The sequence below is a fragment of the Symphodus melops genome (assembly GCF_947650265.1).
Source record: "Symphodus melops genome assembly, chromosome: 4".
In the NCBI taxonomy this organism is placed as follows: Eukaryota; Metazoa; Chordata; class Actinopteri; order Labriformes; family Labridae; genus Symphodus; species Symphodus melops.
In genome coordinates this window covers 4892693-4920480 of record NC_136694.1, presented here as the reverse complement: position 1 = coordinate 4920480, position 27788 = coordinate 4892693, and the positions used below count along the sequence as shown (strand labels likewise).

General features: G+C 40.4%; 1 protein-coding gene across 4 annotated transcripts in view; it reads right to left on the bottom strand.

The window, feature by feature from the left end:
• iqsec1b (IQ motif and Sec7 domain ArfGEF 1b) overlaps nt 1-27788 on the bottom strand; it is a 190591-nt gene that overhangs the window by 121601 nt on the left and 41202 nt on the right. For 3 of the 4 annotated variants that reach the window (XM_079341112.1, XM_079341113.1, XM_079341117.1), the window contains exon 2: nt 8212-8319. The exons of the other annotated variant lie outside the window; for it this stretch is intronic. In XM_079341112.1, coding sequence (XP_079197238.1) covers nt 8212-8319 — 108 coding nt within the window. The remainder of the gene's footprint in view (nt 1-8211; nt 8320-27788) is intronic. 4 annotated transcript variants of the gene reach the window in all.

The window sequence follows — 27788 nt, the reverse complement described above, 5'->3', positions numbered from 1 at the left end:
GGGATTTGTGATGACGAAATGTACATTACCCTAAATAAATCAATCACTGGTAAATATGGGGAAGCATCTCTGAAGGAGCGCTTGGGTTAACAGAAGATTTGACTTCTTTACACATCAGGAAAATGCAGACGCCTAAATAAAAACACTTTTATCAACTCAGACTAAATTCCTGTCTATGATGTAAGCTTATTTTAGAAATGGCCACCCTTCTCCTCAGTAAAATCAACAGAAATAATCCAGGCTGCTGCGCTGGAATTTATAGGTGAAAAAGATCATTACTTCTTTTAAAAAGGACAGAATTAAATAATTAACTATCAATGGGTGATGTGGCCTCTTCCCTTTTATTCTTTCACACAAGGCCAAACAAACACAACCATTCTGTTCACAGCTGAAAATACTCAAACATGACAAAAAAAAGCCCCCTCATTGGGTTGAGCTCAGTGCAAACCTTTGTGAAGCATGCTCAAGAAACAATGGACTACATTCCCTGCCTGCCAAACTAAAAATATCAGAGCCCTGAATGTACAAACATAGGAAATCTGAAGGACCCATTATGTAAATAATCTGTGCATTTTATGTGTTTGTGTGTATCAAGCTTTAAACTGACAAAGCTGCACTATGACCTCCAGATGCTACCAGAGGACTGTGGGACCAGTTCCTCCCTCAGGGCCGTGCCTCCAGGCGGGAGCCGATGTCACATATCCACTCTCTGCAGGCTGCTTCATGGGGCTGTCGGCCAAGCTCACACATACTCATGCATCCTCTCACAGCCGATGGAAAGTTAATTAACTTCCTTTTGGAGGCGGCAGGCCTGTGATAGCCCAACCAGTGGCACGGCCCTATTACCCTGCCTTTAACAGTGATGAATTAGCGCTCCTTTCTCTGCTGCCTGCCCCCCCCCCATCATTGGCTGCCCAGGGGAAAGAGTGCTGGAGCCAGCTTTGACCGTTTGCACTGGGCAATACATAGCTCCCAAACAGGCAGGCGACGATGGTTTTAAGAAACAAGAGAGGACATAAACAGCAGAGGAGCCAGTAATAGAGACAATGCAAACAAACTCATTAGGGACAATCAAACAAGCTTATTAGTTTTCTTCCTTTTGGCATAAAACAAAGAAGTCTTTGTCCTACTTTGGTGACGATGATTACAGATAATGATGATTAAGCAGCTGAAAAAGAACAATTATCAATTACCCAGCATGCTCCCTCTTATAGTTACACTATAGTAAACAAAAACAATTAATCCAACAATTTCATAAAAAATAACTCAAAAGAAGTCAATTGAACAAAATAATAAGTGTGCCAGTACAGTACCATAGGTGTACGTGATGTGGATCAATATAACGCTGCTGCTGTCCAGTGGGTGGTCCACATCAGGACTCAGCTGAGTTGTGTGAGGACTGGCTCCACGGGTAAAAACTATCAATCTTTATAAACTTGATTTAAAGTACTGAGTAGCATGTTTAGTTAGATCTGGCTTGCCCTTCCTGTGCAGTGCAATATGACAATAGATGGATGTTATGTGTATCTAAGCTCTAACTATGACAAATATTATGTAAAGGATTTATAACCAAACAGAGTAAAAAACTCTACTGACAAGTTAGTCAGGTTCAGACCAGGCTAACAGGTGGATTGTTTCTCCTCAGTCAAAAAAAACAAGTTAAGAAAGATAATGTTTTCAGTCACCCTATAGACATAGAGTAATAGTAAATATGATGCAGTATGGTTTCAAAAAGAAACTGTTGTATACAGTTGGCATGCTTTAAATCTGACAAGGACGAGATCATACAGTTCAGAGGTGGTTGTAAACATTTCTTCTGTGGGCATGTTGCTTGTTCTGCTCTGATATATAAGGTCAGATCTTCTTCTTCTCTGTGATTTTTCCTGGGTTTTGTTCCATATATCTTATCCTATCAACTGTCCAGTTTCATGTAGATCTCTCTTTTTTTGCCTTTTCAGTTTTCATTTTTTTACTCAGTAACGGAAGAAGTTCAGAAATGTAGCTAAATGAAAACTTATTTTAAAGTAAAAGTAAAATGTCTAGTTTAAAAAACGACAGAAAACACAACAAGCACACAAAAAAAAATTAAAAGTGAGTATGTGTGATTATGGCTAGTTTAATTACACCCTGCTACTGACATCAAATCATGTCATTATTTGTTGATGTCTGTCAGCAGGGCCAATATCGGCCAAAACCGATCTTGAACTGATGCATCCGCTTAACATTCACTTCCATACTTCCCAAATTAGTAAACACTATTATTATGCATAACAGTAAGTGCATTTGGGAGTTACAAGAACACTACAGTGGGGAAAAACACTCATGATGTAATTTAACTTTGCTAAAGATTTTGTTTCCAAGGCCACACACTGCTGATGTCTGCTTGTGTTTAAAAGAATGCAACTGGGGCAGAGTATTCACGGAAATCTATAAATATTCCCCCAGCTCAAATGACAGGCATTGTGGTTATTTATAAATCCCCGTCCAGCTGAATGTGCCGAATGCTGTGTCACAATTCCAAACAATCATGCAGATGCACGAAAGATCTTCTACTTCTTTCCAGCTCCGGCACCAAGAAAATTGCACATGATTTTAATTACAAACAAAACAACAGCTGCCTCCAAAACAGGATGCAGTCAGAGGCTTCACAATAAGACACTTCGGGGGTGGGGACAACTAAATCCTGAGTCACTGTGTTTTTCTGAATGACAGAATCTCACAGGATGGTAATGACAAGGTGTTTTTTTTCTTCTCTTTCTCAATGGGATAGATGATTACTGTTTGTGCAACAGAGAAAGAGAGGAATGGAGTCGTATGCCAGTGACAAGTTTAATGATGTAGTGGGAGGGGACGTATACAGTCAAGCCAGTCAAACATCAAAGTGTGCCAAGATGAAATAAAGGCAGTCGACTGAGTGGTGTGAGGCTAACTTTGCCCCGATGTAAACTGCATGCTGATCAAACACACGCACACTTACACCATTCCACTTCAGAGGCAAAGCAGCACAACCATTTGTCAAGGGTATCGTGGGGAAGAGTAAACCGTCCACTCACTATGCATCTCAGCCCCAAATAATACCACCGTGAGCCTAAGGCAAATTAATATTTTGTTGCATCAGGCTGTCCGTGGACTGAATTAAGTAACTCCGGACTGACAGGAGGATTCTATTCTGGAAACAAACACATAGAAAAAGCCCGGAGAGGCAAGGTGAAAAACTACTGATTATTTCTCAGTTTATCCTGATAAAGTCACACACTGACAGATGGCTTCTTTTCTCACCTTGACTTTTAAAAGTTTAGCATGTGAGTCATTCCTCCCTTATGATTCTCCCCGTTGAGCTGCTGTTTAAACAGATGCATAGTCATACAAAACCGAATTAAAGAAACAATCAGCGAGAAGGCCCTTTGTCCAACAGCGTTTATCTTTTTAATCTTCGAAAATAAATATAAGACCCTGGTCACAAATGCAGATTTAATGGAAACAGAGTAATCTACATTGTCACAATGCATAACTGCATTAATAATAATGCAGACCAGAAAACAATAAGCTGCTTATCCCTCCCTCTATTCCCTTTTGAAAGCTTTTTGTATGAGACTGAAGAACAACAGCAGAATGCAAAGACAAGGCAATTTAATTGTCACGCCAATGTCTGAATTGTTAAAAACCACCAACGTAATGAGGGTGGTGTTCTGACTAGCTGGGGCAACACAACAGTGGTGGAAGAAATCATTAAATATGCACAGCTGGGGCGCCGGTAGCCTAGTGGTTGGTGAGCATGCCCCATGAGCGGAGGCTATAATCCTCCTCACCCGCATGTCATTCCCATTCTCACTCTCCCTGATTTCTGACTCGTACCACTGTCCTTTTTTTTAATGAAGGCATAAACATGCACAGCTTATGCCACCAGTAAAGCAGGGTAGGGGGCTGTACATTTTGCTCAAAAACCCAGAGAACCCTGTTCCATGTTACAAGAAGTGACAGCATGCTAAAGAGACAGTGACAACAATCTTCAGTATGCTATTAGCTCCGTGTTGAAGAATCAGTCTTTTGCAACATGATTAAAAATTAAAGTGCATGGTCATACTGCACATAAAGACAAAACTTCAAGAGCTTTGAAGCGTCAGTGGTTCAAACAAAGGCTGATGACAGCATATTTGATGGTGACATCAGCAGTACAGACAGTAAAAGAGCTCATTAGGAAAGAACAGAAAGAAATTTAACCCGGGCCAGGTGTGCTCTTTGTTTGATCTGTGCTGGAGGGCTACATTATTCAACTAGAAGCAAAGATATGACTGCACCACGGGTTCACAGGTGCCCACCTTGGGGGTAAATGGATGAAACCTCAGAAGGGGAGACATAGAGCGAAAAAAAGAAAGATGAACTTGATATTGAAAGAAAATCAATTTAAATAGCCCTCTATCTGTTTCTGATCCACAGCATCCAGTGGAGCTTAAACTGGAAGTAATCTGGACCTCACAGCACTGGGCAAACACTGGACTGACAGATAGTGAAGATAACAACATTGACATCAGATGTTTGTTTCAAAGCCTGCAGTTAGCACCCATGAGCATTCATTAAAAAGCAAATACACTCTCACATGAAAATAAGCCTCCATGAAAACCAACAAACAATTCCTGTGCTGTTAGAAGTGAGTTTTTTTGTTGTTGTTGTTGCCGTGTGTACAACATTTACAATCAAATATGTTGGTACACAGCCCGGATAAGCGAGCGTAGGAATCACATCAGCAAATATAACTGATGTGCTCATCTGTACATTAGTGAGTATAAACAACATTACAAACACAGGCAGAGAAGAGCAAACCATTCTGTCCAACACTGCACTGACTGCCTTTCTAGCATTAATGGTTCATATCAGAAAGAAGTTTTCTATAATAATAGGATGAGTTATCATCATAAAACGACATATTTATGAAACCGTCTTACCAAATGTTCACTGTGCAGCAGTTCTGGAGCTTTACACTTTAACTAGATAGACAGAATGAAGCACAAATGACATACACTGCCAGGCTGGGTTGAATCCCTCTGACCAGCAATCTCATAAAGCAGAGGCAGCAGAGACCAGACTCTCGAGTAGAACGAGTTCCGCCAACCTTCTGCGAGGTAGTTTGCCACTTATACCACCCAACGTTACTGAAGCCCATCCTCCATCGGACTGTGTCGTCCCCACAACCATCGCCGTCCTCATTTTTTATTATGATGTACATTCTTTCCTTAAGCTCTGTTTTATTGTATTTATGTCTTTGTCTGTACAACACTGTCAATTGCTTTGTGTCTGAACAGCGCTATAAACTTGCCTCGCCTTGCCATTCATGCATGGCCTGCTCCGACCTACATCGCAGCTCCCAGAAAGTGTGGACAACAGGAACGAATGGAATACAAAGGGGAAATTCTTCCAGGATAATATCCCATCTCCTATGTCCAATTTTTCTGAGGTCTTTAATCTTCTCTCTTTTAAAGCGTCTTAAGATAACACTTGTTATGAATTGGCACTATACAAAAATTGATTGATTGACAGTACATCGTTTATATACTAAAAATACAGCCAAAAACACTGTGCCATAAAAATCAGCCTGAACCATGCATGCAATTCTCCTTTTCAATTACATTACAAAGGAAACATGGAAGCAATCTTCAATTTGGCTCTTTTGCTTCCTCTCCTCACCAGATCAACCACGGAAGACAATTCCTCCATTTGGAGTTCATACCTTTATATAACAGGATAAACTCCTACCTTTAAACACAGGTTGTGTAAAAGTTTTGTTAGTACGGCACAGCTGCTAAATATTTTGTTCCCCCCAAAAGAACTGTGGGTTATTTCTGTTCAGGTTTTTTATCTCTGACTTTTCTTTTTTGTAGCAATGAAACAACTCAAAAACTCACAAAGGGCTACAGACAAAATGTGGAGGTTCGGTAAATCCTGCACATACGGGCAACGTAGCAACAACTACAGAAATGCAGAGAGAAATATCACTGCAGTAGTAATGCAACGTTTCCTGGTACAGAAAGGACTGGATATGAGCTCAGCAAGCAAAGTTGTTGGTCAGTCCTGAAATCCTACTTCTGACACCAAATTGTGCTGGAAATTTCCATTACCAATGCAAACGAAAGGATCTTTTGTTAATCAATGTCTTTGGTTTAATTCTTCTTGCAAGTAGAAGGAACAGAGCTTTACAGTGTCGAGACAGGAAAGCCAACGTATTCCCGTTGGGTTTGCTTGGGTTTTTATACACATGCTTCACAAAAAAACCTTCATGCCTAAATAAGGTTTGTCGATACAGGTGAAAGAACTGCTAGTGTGTATTATCTGCGAGGAAATTAGCCAATACCGTGGATATGCTAATATTAAGCAAAATTATCAGCTGGCCAATTAATCGTTGGGCTGTAATTGAAACTACAGTAGCTGGAGCATCGTTTGAGTAAAGTGCTTCATGTTTTTTTACATGCATCACTGTCTTTTGGGTTAGGCCTTTAGATGAATGATTATCTTATTTAAAACACAGGGAACAAAAGGGTACAAATATCGTACTTTGATTTTAAACTGCAATCTTCTCTATTGTGGCATTTAGAAACCCGAACTTCTTCAAGGAATCAAACTTCTGCTTTTTAAAGCTTCTTCAATCAACATTTTAAGAATAATGGTAAATGTGGGAAACACAGATGCTTCAAAAGCAAACCAACTCAGTAGAGTTACAGTATTTTCCACTTTTTTTAAAGCTTTCCAAGGGAGACTAGCAACTAAATGAAATAAATTCTCAGCTTGATCTCGCAGTTTAAATCCTCCTAAAATCTCATGTTTTGCAAAGAGCAGGATCAACGCAAATCTACACATACATGTTTAAAAAAACGCCAAAAGGTAAGAGTATTCTTATCTCTTCCTGTTACCATTCCTGCTGTCGACATCTTTAATCTTATATCTGCCAAAAAATAAAGCCTAATAATCTGTCTCTAAAGCTGCTTCACTGTAGAGAAGCAGCTTTGCTTCACAGCGGGATTTTACCTGCAGCGATGTGTCACTTTCTCAATGCCTCTCAGGGTTTAACATAATTGCATTCGTTATCCAATCTCCACACCTACCTTCCCATTGTAAGTTCCAGCTTGACCCAAACGTCATCCCGACAAAACTCCCCTGGCAATTGTAATTGATGTGTACTTGTTCTTCATGTTCTCGGCCAAATGCTTCCTAATAGAGCGGGACAGCTCAAGACCTCACAGTAATCACAAGTGTTTAGCACTTATTCTCCGTACTTTACATCTCCACGGCTAATTAGAATCAATAAACATGGTGAACAAACACGACTCATTAGGACTCTTTCTCTATCTCCTTCCTCCTCAAGCCAAAGCCTCGAGGGTTATATTTCAAACATCCCCCCTCCGACCCGCCATAAACCTGCTTTTAGAACATCTCTCAAGCTCAGCACTAGATACTCAATAGATATAGCGAGAGAGGCATCAAGAATAAAAACCCTTTGAAATTGCCATGAAGCTTTTGAAGCCTATGTCCCACTGCTCTACACTCTCAGGGTTTTCATCTCTCCCCATCTCCCCTCATTACCCGAGGAGCTCTCAGGGCCTCACTGAGCTGCCGTAATGAACTCCAAGGAAATGCATCTACGCCAAGTGGAGGACTGCACGGACGACCAGGCAATGCATTACTGTACAGTACATGTGCCGCAGGATCTTTTATGCAAAATTGCATACACTACAAAGTTGAGGCAGTGCAGTGAGCCTTGTCAGTCTTTTTCTCAGATATCCTTTTCTGAAGTACTCCTGATAGATAGAGGCAATTTAAAGAAAAGACATGTGTCATCATAGGAGTTCTTTTCTGCCAGCTCCACCCCAGAAAGTCGTCCCCTGCTGTGTTTCTGCTGCATGTCTGCAGTTGTGATGGGTGTTGCTCATTTTCTATCTGAGGATATTTGGAGGCTGAGGAGGCCTCCCACCAGCTTGTGCACAGTTGGCGGTGGAAGTTCTCACAAGGGGAAAGGAAAAGACTGACAAACAAAAAAATACAGCAGCAGCACCATGGGAAATGGGAGTGTGGTAAATTAGATGTTCCTTCAGGTTTATAAAGGGAGTGATATTGTAAGCCGGCAACAGGAGATAATCTGATGTGATGGGATGGACTGTGATGAGCGAAGGAAGTCTTGGCCAGATGAGAAAAGGTGACTCAATAAAAAACCCTTCAATTTACCCAAAAGATGCAGACTTCCATTTGCGACAGGGGTAACTTCTTCTACATGCAGGGGCAATAAGGTTTAGAGGGATCTCTGAGACATCTAGAGGCAATGAGGCGAGTCGTCTGCAATGCAAAAAAAGAGAGAGGCAGGTTGAAACACATTTGATAAATTTCAATGATTAAAGTATTACTTTGATTTAAACTGACAAATGTAGTGGAGGATGTTGCACACTGAACAGCGCTGTACTGTAAACCAGAGAGGTGGTCCGTCAGCAAGCAAACTCGCCCTGAGCTGAAGGTAGCATTGGCAGAAAGAGAGATTACTTCTGTCCACTGCCTACAGCAATTTAATGCCTTCAAATCAGGTCCGGGAACTCTCATACATGCATCATCACAACACGCTGAATCAGCAGCACACAGAGCTCAGTGTAAGGTAGGAGCAGAGGGAGGAGGAACAGGAGGAGAAGAGAGGGGTGGGAGATGAGACATGATCAGAATGTACCAGGCTCAGCGTAATGTGAGACAACCACTGGGAACTGATATGAACAGTAAGGAAGTGCAAGACAAGAGGAAGCAGATTAGAATGACTTTCTGTTATCTTACTTGTAAGCATAACGTTCCTTGTTCAAATGTCTGATGTTTCAGAACAGGAGTTACAAACAAGATGTTGGAAAAGTCAATTATAGTATGACAAACAACACAGATACAAACATGTAAAAGGTGCCTGAATTACAGATGAGTAAAGCCCCGTTTCCACACAGCAGTCTGGCATGGATCAGTACAGTTTGGTACGGTTTGGTTCAGTAATGTCTGATCCCGTTTGTGTTTCCAGAGCCAACCATGCGCAATTTGGTAGGCGGTGTGTAAACCGGATGCTGATAGCCGCAACAGCTACGTAACAGCGTCACATGAAAGCAGCTAATCGGTAACAGCTAACCCACTAATAAATTCAACAAAGGCGAAAAACGCAACACAAGCAAAACAAATGATGGAAGACATCCAGCAGTTCATCTAATCGGTCACTGACATGTGGCTCTTTGTTACAAAACACAATAGGGCTTTGTTTCAAAGAAGGCTTTGTGCCGCGAGGAGAAATTAACAGATGAACAATCGACTGTGTATTTAAACACAGCGGGGTTGGGTTTACCACTGTCACACAGGAAGTAATGATTCTTTCGACCAATCAAAAGACTGCAGTGTTTAGCTCCACCTTTTAGAGTCGGCTCAATATTCTTGGCACCGTAACGGAGGGGTCCAAAAAAGTAGGACGGTACGGGTCGGTTATTTGGGGATCTTTCCCGGCTTTAGTTTATGGAATCGCCACAAAATGTGTGCAGAACCAAACTGAACCGCTGGGTGGAAACAGAGCTTAACACATATTCACACATGTTCATGAAAACACTCAGGTCTATAAAGTTGGTTGACTGAAAGTAAGACTGAGACAGGATTTCCAGCATGGCGACTGCTTCCGAGGAGCCTCCTAAGCCCTCTGTTATAAAAGACGGCTGCCATCACTCAGACTCCACCCATTAATATTTTCAGAATATGATCGAGACCTAAAGAATCAATATGAATAAATCAAATTGTGACATTGAAAGACTCACCCCCGACCAACCAGGTCAAGTGACAGCACACAAATTTGCAAAGGGTTGCTGTCTTATTTTTCACTACTGACTGAAATAAGTTAACTTATTTCAGGTTTAGTGGAAGGTTGTGGTCATGCTCAAGGAAACAAATATGCATGGTCATCAAGTCAGACTCTGTACATTCATCCACCAATGCCATCCCATTTTCCTTAGAGCTTTGCAATGATTGCATCACATTAGTTCAACCTTTGCTTGTGGGAATATACAGCCAGTACTCGTATACATCCATAAAAGACTAAGAAAAGGATGAGACAGCTTTCGAGGTGAACTTGATCATTTCAATAAATGACCAGTGTTTACGTTTTTGTTGAGGAAAGCAAACAAGGCTATAAAAATAAGTTGCAACTGTCCCTGAAGCTGCACAAGCCACACAATCATTAACTGGACAAATTGAGCACAAGTGGTCTGGAGCAAAGGGGAGGGAGGAGCAGGACATGCTGGTCAGGGTGAGAGGACACCGGCCATAAATAAACCAGCTATACATCCGCTCCTGGTGCCTAATTGCTACAGCCGGCTGAGTAATAGAAGAGGCAGTAACTTGTCATTGAAGCATCCCCTAGTGAGGACAGATGCAGACTGGTATTCTGCCTCTGCACAGACAACTTCACCGAGTCTAGTCCTGCTGCACGTTCATAACCTCCAACTATACTCGAACACACTGCAGGGGAGGTTTATCTTACAAAGTGATTTTCCCAAGTGTCCAATTTTGGCAGTGATGTTTGGGGGAAAAAAGAGTCCTTGCAAAGTCATTCAACTCAAATAGACTTTTCTTTCAAACACATTCTCTTTTCATGGCGACAATAACAGCGCCAGTGTCTGATAGGAACACAAGAGTCAAAGTAATGACACGAAGGAACAGCTTTTTTTCAACCATTATCAGAGAAAGTCAGCTCTCTCTGCTCGTGCAGAGCTGAACCCCGCTGGCTCAGGTTACTGCCTGTCATCTGACTTCAGGAGCATTTAAGTCAGTTTAGACAAAAACTCACCTCTTTAAGGTGGAAGGACAAGGCAGCATTATATTCAAGAAGGTTTTTATCAGATGATAAAAGGAACAAGCGTGAAAAAGATCACTGTGATTAACCCGAGAAGAGAACAAGGCAAGACTGTACGTGGTGAATAACAACGATGGTTGAGCCTTGAAGGGATGATGACTTTGGAGAGGCAGACTGTGGGTTTAGTTTGATCACACAGTCTCGCCAACAAGCACTGGCACCTCTCCCAACCTCTCCATGGAGTTATTTAACTTTTCATGACTTATAAAGGCCAAAAGCAGGAAAATGTTCTTGTACATTTTTTTTTTTTTTTTTTTTTTTTTTACCATCACACAATATTGTTAGCTTCGGCTAGCAAAGAGGAGGCTACGTGGATGTGTAGCTATGTGCAGGAGAAGGATGACTCTGACGAGGAAGATTATATTTATCTTCTTTACTTAAGAACAGCAGGTGTACAGTTCTGTGGTCGCTCTAACTCCGGTGCAGACGACTTTTTAAGTCCACACCAGAGCCAGCGAGCGACATACGACATGTACCAAAACAGAACTCTCTACTTCCGCAGAAAACGTGCTTACGTAGTTCCGGTAGCAACACAAGTTACCATAACAACCAAATTACTAACATAACCGATACAAAACAACATGGGGTATAAAACAAAGCAGTAATTGTACTTGTACTACAATATATTTTATATTGTAAAAAAATGTGGAAATCTGCAAAATTCAAATGCACCATTAAAGGCAGGGCAGGTAATTTTTTCCAGATACACTTTTTAAGTTTTTGGTTGAAATTGTCTTTAGGTCCTGACGGTAATTGATAATTAATGGGCTCTGAAAAAGAAAGGAAACAAATCTATCATCTGTAGCTGTTGTAAACACATACAAACTTCAACCAACGTCGACACTCGGTACATGTTTTATAAACCTATCGATCATGCATGCATCCATGAGCTCACACTCTAAGCATGAGCTAAAATCCTCATATATTTAAATAAAAATGTTTTTAAGAGTATTCTGCAAACTTTAATTCAAACATGACAAATTGATGCACTTTTTTGAACTATTAAGTAGAGTCGTGAACATTTGCTGCAGTAACAAGGTGTGCTGGGCATTGTGTCAAATAGACCTCATACATGTGTTCATGCGTGCATTGTAATGGAGAAACCCAGTGAAACAAAAGCGGGTCATGTGTGTTGGTTTTAAATGTATTTGGTAGGACCAATGCATCATGCAGTATGTCTAAGTTGGATTTCAATCACATCAACAGTGGCTTCTCATTGCTTTACTTCATTATTATGTATTATTACATAAATGAAAAGTTTAAAACAAAGGAAAAAAAGGGTCGATTTAAAAAAAAGGGTCAATTTGAAAAATGTGCAGCTTTTTGATCCAGGAGATGTTGCCCTTGAGGACCAGCATTAAACCTAAACAAACAACAAACTGCAGTTTAGCGACACCTCCGCTATTCTGAAGCCTCCGCTGTCCTCCAGCGACACCTCCAACTCCTCTTTACAGGGTTTTCTGCCTACATATGGGTTCCTAAAAGTGAATTAATAATCGTTTTTGTCACATTAACTTGAAAATAATTTATGTACATACTTTAAATGAATTAGGCTCTTTGGGAGTTGCATAAAATAAAACATCATAAATCTCCTAAAATGAACTGGCAGTGATAGGAAGCTCAACTTTAATTAACTGCTCCTCCAAATTACAGCACTTTCAAATTGCAGCCACTTCTCCATCACTGCAGTAATCAAAGGCCATCAAGAGACACACAATGAGACCAACACTGGAACAGAACAAAATGGGTAAAAAAAAACAGTATGGCATCATAGCTTGTGTTCTTTACACTAAAGTACATTTGAGATAGTTTCAAATTCAGTATTAAATATTTTACATTTCATGTGTTGCATCAAAGTTTTACTATAAAATATTCAGACTGCATGCAGTGCTCAGCATCAGAATGTTTACTAGTCAATAATGTATATTAAAAGTATTTGATGTGTCACATCCACTGATGGATAAAACAACTGTAACAACAAAGTAGTCACCCTCTAAAACATACATCATAAACCCTTGAGCTCATTTCAATGTGATGCAGCTTGTGATAGGAAGACCCGCCATAAAATGTTAATGTAACCACAGTGTGCCAAACGTGCCCCAAGGACACGCGGGTTATGCTCCTTTGTGACCCAGAGCTGCCAATTATAATTTCTCATCCATGGAGATGAAGTAGTGGATGGGGATTTCCCACTGGCTGTCATATACAGTGTTATCACTGGAGTGCAGGTTCACAGCTAACATTATGCCAATCTCTAAACACACATTTCTCCCAAAACTTCCACACTATCAGGAGGCTTTGAATGCGGTTTCAAGGACTACTTAAGAAGAAGAAGAAGAAGAAGTTACACTTTATTAATCCCACGAGGGGAAATTCGTTTTTTTTACACTCTGTCTAATGACACACACATAGGCCGAGATACACACTCATGCACAAACAGGGTTCCAGTGACATGCATTAATGGAGAGGTCTCAGAGTGAGGGGGCTGCCCACATCGAGCGCTCCAGAGCAGTTTTTTGGGGTTCGGTGCCTTGCTCAGGGGCACCTCGGCAGTGCTCAGGAAATGGACTGGCACCTCTCCAGCTACCAGACCAATTTCCGGACTTGGTCCGTGCCGGGACTTGAACCGGCGACCCTCCGGTTCCCAACCCAAGTCCCTACAGACTGAGCTACTGCCGCCCTTGAGCTTAATATTGGTGTTTATCAGCATTGGAGGTGGGCTGATACTCGCCAGTACACAGTGATGGTAGGTCTACATTTTTCTTGTTGTGTACGGTGATTCTCAATAAAACAGAGCAGCAGGCACACAACCAGTGGCCTCATATAACTTTAACATCACCATTTATTTTGGCCTGCTAAAATTGCAGGCCAAAAAACTGTGACTGTTTGCACACAAACAGTCACATGAAACACTAAATGTGTATCACTAAAAACGGTCACTATTTTAGAGAGGAAGAAGCTCTGAGGGATCTTAGGGAGAATACAACTCATGCATGATGACAGGATTCTGCCCCACACTAACCAAACATTTATTGTACATCATATTGTGATTCAGGTATTGCTTTGAAAATGAAAACTGTTATCCTGACATCAGCAATAGCTCTGAATAAATACTGTTGAGATAACCAATTACAGAATCATATTAATTGTATGATCTTCACTGAGACATTACTTATGCACGGCATTTTCCTACTACATTTTTTTAAGGACACACTGTCATTCGGGAAGCAGACCGCTGGGGCAGGTGTGGCGTGTCTGGTTTTTGTGTTTAGGTTTTGGATTACATTTTGTGGATGAAGTCCTTAAGAAGGCTTAAAGATTCAGTGTTTGGTGCAAAATCATGCAACTTTAATCTTTCAAAGAGAAGACCAAAAGTCTTTACATAACAATAACAGGTGGATACGTTTTTAGATCCAGGCAGGTAGCTGCCGCCCTTTGCTGTCCAAGCTCGTTTTTACTCTCTAGAAAACAGACTAACCAAAGTAAAACACCAAACTAAAGCAAAGGACTTGATAATAAACAGTGTTTTTAAATGTTAAGTGTTGTTAAGTGTTCATTAGTGGCTGGAAGGACTGATTTGGAATCAACTTCTCATCGACTGTGACCACATTTAGTCAGATATTCTGTCAGCAAGAGAAACCATCATGTCGAAGTAATCCACTGACTCATGGTACGCTGTTGTGCTGTCTGTTGATTTAAAGTTCTAAACTTTTGGGTGGAATAAACTCTACTTGTGTCTTTAAATAAGCCTCCCTGGGATTCAATGTTATGCGCACACTGCCTTGGTGTTCCTGTACTGCTGTTCCCAGACATCCCCTGTCAATCAAACTGTGACATCTTTGGATTTCCTGTCAGAGTGCAAGAGTTGTGCGCTATTCACTGTGGTTGCTAAGTAGCTGCTTTCTGACATAAGTTACAGACAGGGGATTCCACAACAAACTTCTGCTCAAATATTATAGATCATAGAAACATACTTAAAAATGTAGTGCATGTTGAAAACTAGAACTAAAAAAAGCTGCTGGGTCTGTAGATTTGAGTTCAGTAGGCTATTTTAGGTTTAGGTGTAGTAGACGTATGAATGTTCTAAATAACATGACCTGCATGCCTTACAATGCCGTTTCATGAGCAGTGAGATCGTCTCTATCAGCATCAAAGCAGCACACTGACAGTGCAGAAAAACGTTCATTTGCATGTGGTTTGCTGGGGGGGTTCACATTTCAGGGGTGATGGTGCTGGTGAGGAGTCAAGACAAAACACTCCCTCTCTTAATCAGCTCAGAACAACAAGGTCAGTCTGTCAAGAAAAAAAGTCAGTTCTGAACGGCTGCACCACGGCCGCTCCGGCACCATCCGAAAAAACAAACACATGGACAGTCCGAGCCCCACCAAGCAAGAAAGAGCGAGATTTTTTTTCTGTTGACACAAAATCCCAGGGACAAAACAGCCCCGCCTCATTACGTCCTCCTGACAGAGGATTTGTGTGTAATTCTGACAGTTATGTAACACGGGCTGCTGTGCGCTGTGCCTAAAAAAAGCTGGTTTTAAGCTGTTTTGCTTTATATAATAAAGAACTCCAAATCTTCCTCTTTTATGTCTCCCTGTGAGGATGCGTGCTCATGGTTCCAGCCAACAAAGAGAGGGACATAACCATCTAATGTTGGATGTCCTTAGATATTTCATTTTAGGCGAAGGATTAATTGTCTTCTCGGGCCTTTGTTGATTCACAAACACTTTCAGAGGGCATTGTATTAATAGGTTCATAAAGCTGCCGTGCAGTGATTGTGACCAGATGAAAGCATCATTCTCCCAAAAGAAAAAAAATTAAGCAACGGTGTGCAAGTGCTGATCAAAAGAATCTAACATAGCCCGACAATATCAAGTTGACAGAATTCAATTAACCTCTGCTACTGCTGCAGTGTGAGGCCTTTGGAAGTGAGCTCTGCTGCTGCGCTCCTCCCTCGTTCAAGTATCTCATATCTTTCATCATCATCACTTCAATGATGTCTAAAAAGAGGTATTTCTAAACCTCTGTAATAAATACATAGGTTCAAGTACTGATGATGCCAGCAACAAAGTTCAGGGGGGGGGGGGGGGGGGGGGGGGGGTTGCGAGGCTACCTCACAATTAATCACTGCAGTTTATAAAGCCTTTGGTTGCAGGGTGCTTGAATCTGCATTAACGGGTAAGCTGTATTCAACTGGGCCGCTTTGCTGCACTGTGCATTGACACAATGCACACTACAGGTTGATAGGATGAGCGAAGCAATTCACACATGTTCTTGTGTTCATGGCCTATATCTCCTTTTCCCCGAGGAGCACATCAAGGAATGGAAAAACAAACAGGCCTTGTAACACATAAGCATAATCAGGAACATGAGCCAGTCCATGGCTATGGGATTCCTAAAGGATATAGGCTAACATGCTGAAGGGGAATGTTGAACAAAACAGAACGTGGCAAAGCCTCAACCTCTAACTGTCAGGATAAGTGTGCAGAGCTGCACCTTGTTGTTTCTTGGATTTTCGCAAGATCATGATTCTGTCTCTACAGTCCAGACCTACAGTACGAGAAGTGAGCTGCCAAGCGAAGCTGCTCTCTCTGAGTTATTTACTTGGATAGATGCTGCATGGATTAAATTAATTTAAAATATGTGTTCCAATCTAGGGAATAGGACATACTTTATTTTTGGATTAACAACTTAAAAAAAGGAACATTTATAAATGATCCAGCTTTTTTAAAGCATCCAGGGAGAAAGCTGGGTTTGAGGTGTCTTTAGAAATCCTTGAGTTCTATTTCAGGATATTGGCGATGAAAACCTTTACTCCTACCTTTGCCAAACTACAAAATCTATTTCACATAATGTACATTGTCAAGTACATTTCAGGCAGGCTGCCCCTGAAATCTTCCTAAATTGTTCACACATCCCTCACAGCAAGAGTCTACCACCATCAGACAGAAGAGGGGTCTCAGGAGGAAGAACAACATGCAAATAAATTGAGTGGAAATTGTGCAAGAGCCCAACACTACGATGAAAAAAAAATCCTCTATGTCATACATTGATGTCTGCCATCATCACTGCATCAACAAAAGAGCAGAAACGAAAACACTGGTTGACAGAAAACAGAATGAAGACATTTCTTTATATGCATGAAGATCAGACAGGTCTCAATCCTGTCCCAGGATATAAGACGTTGCCATGTGTTTTTCTCACCGTTCACCCTGATAAGTACTGAAGCAGTGCTCTGAAGGTAATTTTCAGCAAGCCATGGGGAATTTTCTTTAGCAGGTGTATTGGTGCATATGAAGCCACACAGCCACTGGCCACTAAAACCCAGCTAACCTTGGCATGCTCCTCGCACAGAATGCCATGTCAGCATGCTAAACACTGAGCATTTCTCCCCGCAGTGCAACATTACAGCTGGAATGGTTTAAAACTGGATGCTGGTGTTGGCTGATGTGTTGCAGCAGCCAACATGCTTCATTCAGCTCTCACCCGTGGGACGAGGTGGAAGGGGATGTGTTGAGGGTAAAGCTGCTGACTGCTCTGTTCACCTGCTAAATGACACCTGGAACAACACAGGATCCGCTGGGACTTTGCCTGTAGGACACCACACATGGATTCAAGGGTGCACATGAAGACGAACACCTTGAATACTGCAATGTCGGTGATTGTGCTAAACATCTAATACACTAATATGCTCAAGTACACATCATGGTTATTTCACAGATGGAACCAGTTCAGTTTTCTATAGTGTTAGGTATTAGTCTTAACACTTAAAAAATATATCAGTCCTTATGTGATATTTATGTTAAATGTAGGAAGTTTGATAGGTCACAGTATTTAAAACTGTCCTTTATCAGATTTTCAAAACATGATATTGCATGGAAATCTAAGTTGTTAAAGCTAATATCTTTATAAAATACTGCTGATTTACACACTGATCAAACACATCCAACATTAGCATTCATTTCAAATTGTTGTTCTGCTAAACCGACCAACATTTCTTGAGAGCCAGTGGTAGAGGCAGACTTTTTTTTTGTTTTTGTTTTTTTTACCGGGATGGCCAAACAGAGGCAATGAGTAATGAAGGTGGACATGAAGTTATTCTGAACAATTAATTAATAAAAGACTCAAAAAGACAATGTACTGTATGCTCAATGTCTCAATTTAGAGTTCTTAAAAAAATATGTGCTTATTTTTTTAAGTGGTTCTGAATGGTATGGTTTTGTTTTGACAAGAGAAGTAGGTGGCAAACGGCAAACCAACAGGCACAGAAAAGGGGCAAGCGACGAGGTTTAGGTATTACTGATTTTATCCAACTTAAAAAGCGTGGGCAATATTCTAATGAGATTCATGATAAAAAAAAACTAGATTTAAAGTAGGATTAAAATTGACGTTTTAAAAAAAAAAAAAAAAAAAATTAAAGAATGATTGCTACTCAAAAAGGCTTTCATGATCATTGTAGAGCTGGCTAAACACTGCAGCTTCAGTGCCTGCACCATAGCAACATCAGCAACATTAGCTCTAGGGAGGAGGGAGACAGCTCTTTCCAATGATTTTAAACTGCAATAACAATATTAAACGCAAGTTAACAGATATAATGTAGGTCCATTAAAGTCTTTCAATGAAAAACCCATTTTCCTCGTTTTAAGTCCTGTGTTAAATGTTAATTAATCTGTATAATATGTTTTAATAAAGCATTATCTGAGAATTTCTACATGACTTTGACTTCATTTTCACTTCCTGTAAAATGTTTCAAATATCTGCTGACACATTCTGCACTCAGTGGCTTTTACTAATTTTATACCAATTAAAAGTGTTGTCAAAGTTAATGATCCAATCAAATTCATCTCAACACGTATGTCCTGCCTCCTATCTTGCGATTGGTTGTTTTCAGTGGGGTTTTTTTTAAGTTGTTGGAATAATCAACAGATGTGGTTTCCTGCGACTCTGAAAGAGATGTTACGAGAACTTTGCAAGACTTGGCCAGAACCTGAATTCAGCTTAAGGCATCGATTTGAGCAAGGCATTGAGAAAAGATGAAGAACCTGCATACCAAGAAGCTCACTCAGTTTCCCTGCGACTGCAAACAGAGCTGGCCAATCGCAGGAAAAGTGAGCACGTGGGGAGGGGAGGCCTTCAAAGGTTTTCACTTTCAGCTGAATAGGTTAAATACAGAGGTTGGTCACACCGCTCGAAGTCTGTAGCCTTCATCCTTTGTTGAAGTATCCACAAGCACCTGAGCAAACTATGGGTTCTCTAGACTTTGATGACCAGTTTCCTTTTTTTTTGTCAAGAGGTTCAGGCTGTTTTTATTCATCATGCCTAGTTTACTTTTTACTTTGTGAAATCAATCAAACTGTTAAATGATTATCAGTTTTGTTGTTTATTGTTGTTAAGAGTTATATTAAACCAAAAAGACAGGCTAAAAGGCTCTGACACAATTAGATGAGCATGACCTCCACATACTATCTGAGTAGCTTGAATGGATGTTAATGATGGTTGAACAGAAAAGGCGAGATCCCCCCAAGTATTGAGAAGCAAAGAAAGAGCAGAGAATTAAGGCTAAAAAGATGGCCTACATTATGTTTTAAAAGAAAACGGAGGAGATGTTTCAGTTTTTAATTCTAAACCTCAGCATGTGAAAACACTGAAGGTTTGTCAGAATACTAAACCATTTGACTGGAGGTCATATTTATATGCATTATTAGTAAGCAATGCCATTTTACCATCCCCACAAAGGCAACACACAAAATGAGAGTTTGTTACTCGAGGCTCTCATTAAATTGCCATGAAGCGGCAGCTTCGAGAACCTTACGTGAAAGCAATAAGAAAAGGGTACAACAGCAAAATGTCAAGAGCAAAATGAAGCAGGAACAAGCAGCTGTATTTTCAAACAGTGCATAACAGAAATGATGTAAGACAATTTGTCTTATTGAGTAATATCAAATAAAAAAACCCGTTGGAGCAGAAACTTAGATTGGAAAACTGCATAGTGTGAGAAACAGTAAAGCACAGATAGGGCGTCCATGGCTTCTTTCCCGCATGCGCTCTCTCTCTCTCTCTCTCTCTCTCTCTCTCTCTCTCTCTCTCTCTCTCTCTCTCTCTCTCTCTCTCTCTCTCTCTCTCTCTCTCTCTCTCTCTCTCTCTCTCTCTCTCTCTCTCTCTCTCTCTCTCTCTCTCTCTCTCTCTCTCTCTCTCTCTCTCTCTCTCTCTCTCTCTCTCTCTCTCTCTCTCTCTCTCTCTTATTTTTAAGTGCAGGACCTTGCCAGAAGTTCAAGTTTGTAATGACAAATTGTGAAAAATGAGAGAAGCTCGTTTGTCTAATTATGACCCTTCTACACTGCAGACCTTGTACTGCAGTAGATGCCTTTGAAACTCTTTCATGTCCATCAGCCTTCAGATGTCTAAATGGATGTCAACTGTCAAAAGATAATACAAATAATCAATAATTGTGTTACACACTGTGATGGAGCGGGACATAAGTTCAGGCAGAGTGGTGATGTCATGCTTTTGTTAGCTGATAAGAGAACACTGGTGAAGACCACATCTCAGATTTATAGTTTTAAAACGCTCCTTTCTCTTGTTTTTTTCCAAATGCTTGTTTCTTTCATTTCAGAGATTTGTAAATCAGAGTTCTGTTGATGGATTAAGGATGAGACATCAACTTCTTACATTTCAAACAAAGCTTAAATCAACGGCCATCAGAGGGAGGCTATCTGCATCAAATTCTATGCAACTTATTGAAAAGTAACTCCTGAAGGATACCATCTCTTTACATGTTTGATAAATGTTAGCTGTGCCAGCTATCAGCCTCTGTGTCATCTGAAATGATGTGAGTGGTACGGATCTGCCACTCAAACAAATGAAGTGAAACAAAATGGCCATAAACTCTGATTAGCAGGGAACGCATCAACCTGCTCCATTCACACTCACTGACTCATTCATCAGATGTTCAGCTACCAGCTGTCTGAAAACATCTGGTGTTAAAGCGCTGCCATTGTTACCTGACCATTCTCTGTATAACACATTGGATACACTCATGCTAATGGTAACTGTGGCTTCCCCCTTCAAATCGACAGTATTTTTCTGCAATAATCTATTTTTTTTCACTTCACAGGGAATCATTTCTTTAAGCACAACCCAGGGGGAAAGGGGACCTGACACTGAAGCCAATAAAAAACGAGCTTAGCGGTTTATCTTGGTTCACAGGTAAAGATGTTTGTACTCCTGCAAGACCACTTCAGATCCACCTTTGTGGAAATCTGCTTAACCTTATGGAAACCTGGAGGGTCTTGCTGTAAGTTAGCGCCGCTAAACAAAAACGATAAGACATCTGAAAGAAAGGAAAGTGCCTTGTAGGTATATTTAGTTGAAACAGAAAACTAAATCTTTCAACATGATTTACGTTAATTAAGATGAAAGGAAGAAGCTGGAAGTTCTCGGCCAATGGACCAAGAAGTCATTTTACTGTTTGCGTGGGCCATCGCTGCACTCTGAATATGAGCATCTGTGGAATCATTAGTACGCTGTCCTACAGCTTCAGCCAAACATACAATTGGGCAGCTGTGGCTCAGTTAGTAGAGTTGTTATCGCTCAACCGGAAGGTTGATCTCCTGCGAGCAACATGTCTGATGTGTCCTAGCGCAAGACACTTAACCCCGAATTGCGCCCCCTGCTGCATCATCACCTGACAATAATAACAAACAGAAAAACTTCTGACCCAGAGGCTCCCCTGACGCCTCACTGACATTGTATGGAGGTTTCACACACGGCTCAGTGTTGGAGACATGAAGTGGAACAGTGCAGATACCCACCATTTCTCTGGATTTGGCTGAGATTGGCAACCACGCACAAAGCAACATATGCTACCACACGCTGAGACCCCCACCTTCCAAAATACCCCACACTGTTTGCTTATAATGTAAAGGGTTAAAGCTGAGGTAAATCCATTTCTCCAGATCTGTAAGGTTTGGTCTGTTATTGCACTGAAGTCTGTTAAACAGCTTCAATATCCTTCCAAAGCATAAGCTCATGAGAGTTTATCCTTGACCCGATAAAGAGAGAGAGGCTTTACACTGTCAACAATTCAATCCTGTTATTCTTTCACATTTCATATGAAATCATCTTTCACTGTGGTCTCAGTTCACACTTATTCACAGAATTATGCTCAGAGAATTAAGAATCAGAGAATCTGCTGTGTGAATATTACATATATAACATCACAAACACTTCTTAAAGACAGACTTATGAAACTGATTAAGCCAATATTACATACATACATACATATATATATATATATATATACACACACACACATACATACATACACACATACATACATACACACATACATACAGACAGACAGACAGACAGACAGACAGACAGACAGACAGACAGACAGACAGACAGACAGACAGACAGACAGACAGACAGACAGACAGACAGACAGACAGACAGACAGACAGACAGACAGACAGACATACATACACACATATATTAACAGTTTACAGTTTGAAATACTAAATTTGAAAACTTTGCAGTTATAACCTGTTTGTACGTATGTAAAGCCAATGCAATGCAATGTGGGGTTTACTATAGTTTTGTTTAGCCTTAGGCATAACACCAAAAACAACAATAACACTAGTAATTATGATTCTTAAATATTTGAATCGGAATCGGATCAGAAATAAATTTAAAAAAAAGTGGAGTTTGAAGTATTAAGCCATTTTTGAAAGAAATATAGATTTCAAATGCAAAATGAATGTGTTCATCATGAAAGGGAAGAAAAGAAACTGCAACGTATAAAATGATCATCATTTTAAGCTGATTTATTTTTTTCATTTCAAGAACAATACACGTGATACATACAAAATAAATCAAAAACGTCATGGCACACTGAAAATAACTTTGATTTATTTGAGAGTATTTGTTGCTATTATGCAAGCCTCTAATATGAACACTTTGGTGTAGCATGTGAACCCTAATACCACTTTACAAGAAATGTTTCCTATATTTTCAAAATGTGTCACTGTTGCTTATTACTCAAGGTGTACTGCCAATGGTTTTATCAATTAAAAATAGTTCCTCCCTATTGTTTGTTGTTTACCTCAGAGCAAAACTGAACAAAACATTTGCATAAAGCATGAAACCATATTTTATGCAAAATGTTTTTAAAATCCCCCAATTTTTAAGGGTTAATTATTCCTTCAAAATAAAATCGATCGACATTTATCCCCCCCCCCCCCCCCCCCGTTGACGTTAATCAGATTAATTAGTGATGCTGATTAAAGCTTGGGTGAAACCAGCTTTAAAAGCTTGATGCTTGAGGATAAGAAACTCAAAAACTTTTCGTATTGGAGAAATATAGAACTAATCTACATCTTGTAGTATGATTTGATGGCAGACTGATGTACCACCTTCCATTTATCACACTGATCAGTCCACTTCTCTCCTCTATCAGAGCTGCAGACACAGAGCCCCAGGCCTGTCCAGTAGAAGAATAAATCACCATGATGAAACAGTTGTGCTGCTCAGTGATTGACTTGAAGAACAAGATGTCCAAAGTTACCAACACCACTTTCTTCTCGGGACAAGCCTTCAATTCATCTCCACTCTGACATCTCACTTTGTCCCAGAACGTGATGCAGAGTCCGTGCCACATGAGGTGGTCTGAAGCACTCAGAGCTCATCAGTCTGTCTTGCTATACAGGGTTTGTCAGACACTGAAATGGAGATTCAGATCCCACCATTCAAATCCATTATATAAGCTTCCTGTCCACCTGCCACTAACGCCTGGATGACTAACTTTCAATCATGCAGAAGCATAAACTCATCAAACCCAGGTGTGTGTGCACCAAAGATGCATTAAGCAGTCAATTATGCTTAACATCTCTGAAAATGGTGAGCAATACATCACACCAATACCCAACGAGGTCGAATGTAGGAAAATATTCATTTCGATAAAAGCAAATAATCAGAATCAGCTCTAAAGATCCAACTATAGGGAACAGGAACTTGAGGCAGCTGTTGCCTTGACAGGAACATGATGCTAAAACTGATAAAAAATGCTGTTTCATACTGCTCCATTGTAGAAAGCAGAAGGAAAGCTACATTTCTATCTTTACCACAAACACGTCTAAGGCTAACCATGTCAGTTGTAGACCCAGTATAAGTACAGGACACAACACACTATATTGCTAAAAAGGTTTCAAGGGATCATACACTGCTGATTAATACAAACATTTTCAAGAAATGCAAATTCAGACGGTGTCCCACATTTGTTTGGCTCCAGTTTATCCAAAGCGTAGGACAGTCACTTTTCTAAAACCTGGCTTTTATCCAATGGCTATCACCTCGGCCTGAGGTGATGGAAAAAAATAAAAGTGTTACTTTAAAAGGAGCAATATGTACAGTTACTGACACATAGGGTGTTATATTGATACTGCAGTCAAAATTCAAAATCGGACAGCGCTGTGTCCTCCTGCCCCCAAAACCATTCTATAGTTCTACAGAGACATAAATCTGAATTGGCAGGAAACAAAAAATACAGTGATTTCTAACTTGACAAGGTTTGCGTTTTCTTTAAAGCTCTCATGTTTTGCCCTGATGACTAGGACTTAAGTCCAGTTACACTTTAAAGTTAAAACCATGATGCTGTACTTTTGAGCAGGTCAAAATGTGACATGAAACTGTATCCACAGCACGAAATTACATTTGGCTAAAGAAGTGTCTCATACATATCTGAAGGCAGTTCAGTGCAAAGCTAAGCTGCCAATTAAAACGGGTGAAACTGCCTTCTTTGCTTTTCCAGGCCAGCAGGTCTAGGACAGTTAAATCCCAGCAGCAAGCAGAGAGAAAAGCCGGCCATCAGAGGCAGAACATAAGACATTTGACATGCACGTTCCTACATCTGCACACTCTTTTCATAACTCTGCTTAACACTGATTTACAAGCAGCTTAAACTATGCATAAGGTGGAACGTTTGCAGTCTCTTAGCGTCAGAAAATATCCAAATGATACCATGGCACTGTTATAACCCACATCAAACCAAAACACATGAGTGAACCTGCTACCTTGGATCCACATTCTCTTCTAATCCTAATCAAAAAGGATTGAAACAAATATAAACAACTGTCGCTAGCAGTCTTTCTGCCTCTTTTCTCGGGAAATTAAGGAAGGAACACAGGGAAAGGAAAAGGAAATTACAAGCTGAGAAAAGCCAAATGACTTATTTGGTTCTTTAACATTGGGCGGAAGTGCGGTCAGGCATGTGTGGAATGACAGAAGCCAGCGTGGGTCACCGCAGTTTCGAAAGAATGTCGTGTCAGAGCCTGGCGGTCACAAAGCTGGACGGATCATTTTAACTCACTGGAAAGCTGAAGGTGGAAAATTCCATCCTTGAAATGACACAAGTGAAGCACAGCAGGCCTGGGACGTCTGTCAACTTGATCAAGGAAACTGAGAGGGACTTTCGACAATTTAGCTGGTGTTGGACGAGAAGCAAGAGAGTCTTTATAGCTTTGACAGACCTTCATTAAGTCCAGGGTGTCTTTCATAATCCACCACATCCAGCTAATAGGCCTCTTGTCTTACCTCATTTTCCTTTGAGCAAAAATTGTCAGCTTTTTGGCTGCTGGTGCTCAGTACTCAACTAGGTAATGAGAGTGATCTATCAGCTGTATTGGATTCAGCTCTATAGAGGTTGGTTAAACAAATGCTGACACAGGAAGTGCTTTAACACTTTCACCCAAGATGTGTTTTTCAACACAAAGCTACCAAAGCATTACAAATCCTTTACTCATGGTTTGACAGTATGCTGCCTGTACAAGGCTGCTATGATGATACACTTCTAAAACATGTGTTTTTCTTGGCCAATAGTGTTTTCAAATGACACACAAAGGAGGAGGGACATGAAGTCACAAGGAGGCCTGAGGAGGGACATGGATGGAGCATCAGAAGAATCAAAGCAAGCAAGCACTGATCGAAAAAGAGACGACATGCCCGGAGGAAATCATATCTGCTGTCAGCATGAGTTCACCTAAATGATTAACCTGTCCATTGATGAAAGCAAAATCAATGGTTAATTGTAAATAACATGACAGCAGTGGGAGGATCTCTGACTGGAAGGCTCGTCAGCAGCAGCATTAAAAAAAGAGAAACATAAGACTCCCCTTTGAACTAACATGACATCCAGCTAATATAGAACATTCGAAGGAGCCGTTTCAATTAAGACAGTTGATAGCCTGATAAAACCCAGTTATTGACATCATCTGAGGATGCCAGATAGAGGAGCTTTCCCCAGTGTTTGCCTTGAGTTACCAAACAGGCTACATTAGGGCTCGAGTGCTGAGCAAGGGCTATCTGTGATGGGAAATGATGGCAGCAGCTGCATTAAGCTATGAGTGGGTGCAGACCACTGTGCTTAACTTCATCATCATACACATTGAATGTTGTTGTATCCAGAGACTTAATGCATAATTAGGAATTTCTCCATGTACGTGGGGGTGAATCGATCTGAATCTCCAATGGGGTTTGTGTCAGAGGTTTTACCTGAGGAGTCATACTGGAAAGAAAAATGGATCTCATTGTAGAAGTCCATGTAATCTCGATGTAAAGATTCTACATAAAATGTACCACCTTGTAGCGTATGTATCTTGTAATTTTCAGCATGATGAGTGTTCCGGTTGAGGTTTGCAGTACATTTATGTTCACCAGTTAAATATCAGTAGGCTTTGGCGTACACAATTAATTGGTGGAAAAAACAACGACATGCAGGTTATCTGTGCTATTGACGTACTGGGTCCAGTATTCAAATGATGATTTTTCTGTTTAAGCAGAACACAACATTAAAGTGAAGCTAGCAATCCATTATAGATCAATTATTTAAACTTGAGCTACAGCTCTGCTTGACTGTGTTTGGTGACAAAGCGTTTAGATTCCCCGACTACCTGAAACTCATCAGAAATGATCACTCAGAACTCAAATCAAAAAGTATTTAAAAAGTTGTTTTCTTCTCCTCTTGAAGAAAGACTTGACAAAGCTTGACTTTTTTTGTCATACAAATCTGCATTGTGAAGTTGCAAACCTAATTCCCCATTAATTGCAAGTAAATGAAGATCAAGGTTTCCTTTTCAGGGTCATTACGTTGAAGTGAGTCAGAGTAACGTCTTTGCAGGACATTAGACTGTTCATCTGAAAGTCAGACGACCAGGCACAACTCTGGGATGTAATGAACAGCAGTTAACAGTGTTCGCTTTGCAGCTGTCATCAGACAATGATGGCTGATTGATGGGTCCATATTCTACTGTAAGAGAGGTCACAAAGGGCCCATAGAGGAAACCTGTGAACAGGACCCTCTTTTTTCATAACTGAAGTTTTAGCATTGTGCAAAAGAGGAAAATACATTGTTTACATCTTCTGAATGTATTGTCTTTTGCATTTATGCTTTATTTACAGAGTAGTTACCAAAGCAAGGAAATCCCCTTCTCACATACACCTTTGGCTTTACAGTCATACCATTCATTCAAGGTGATTTGAGGAGGGCTTAAGATATACTGTATCCATAAGATTTCAAACACAATCAGAATGTAGGTGAATTGAACGTTGCTGCTCATAGCACTGTAAAACTTTATTAGGAAATCAAAGTTATATACCTTTCCAAAAACACAATCAACACAATATGGCTCTGGCTAAAAATCTGACGTATTGTGTTCATCTCAAAAACTGGAACCAGAAAATAATCTTGTGGAACTGTGTGCGCAACAAGCTCAGAGACAAAGCTTAGTTTCAGACCTTCGGTTAAAATCCATCTTCTGACCACAGATTGTTTGCGAATAGATATTTTTAAAATTCTTGAAAAATTAAAAGAATCAGATTCCCCCCCAAATATGAAGGA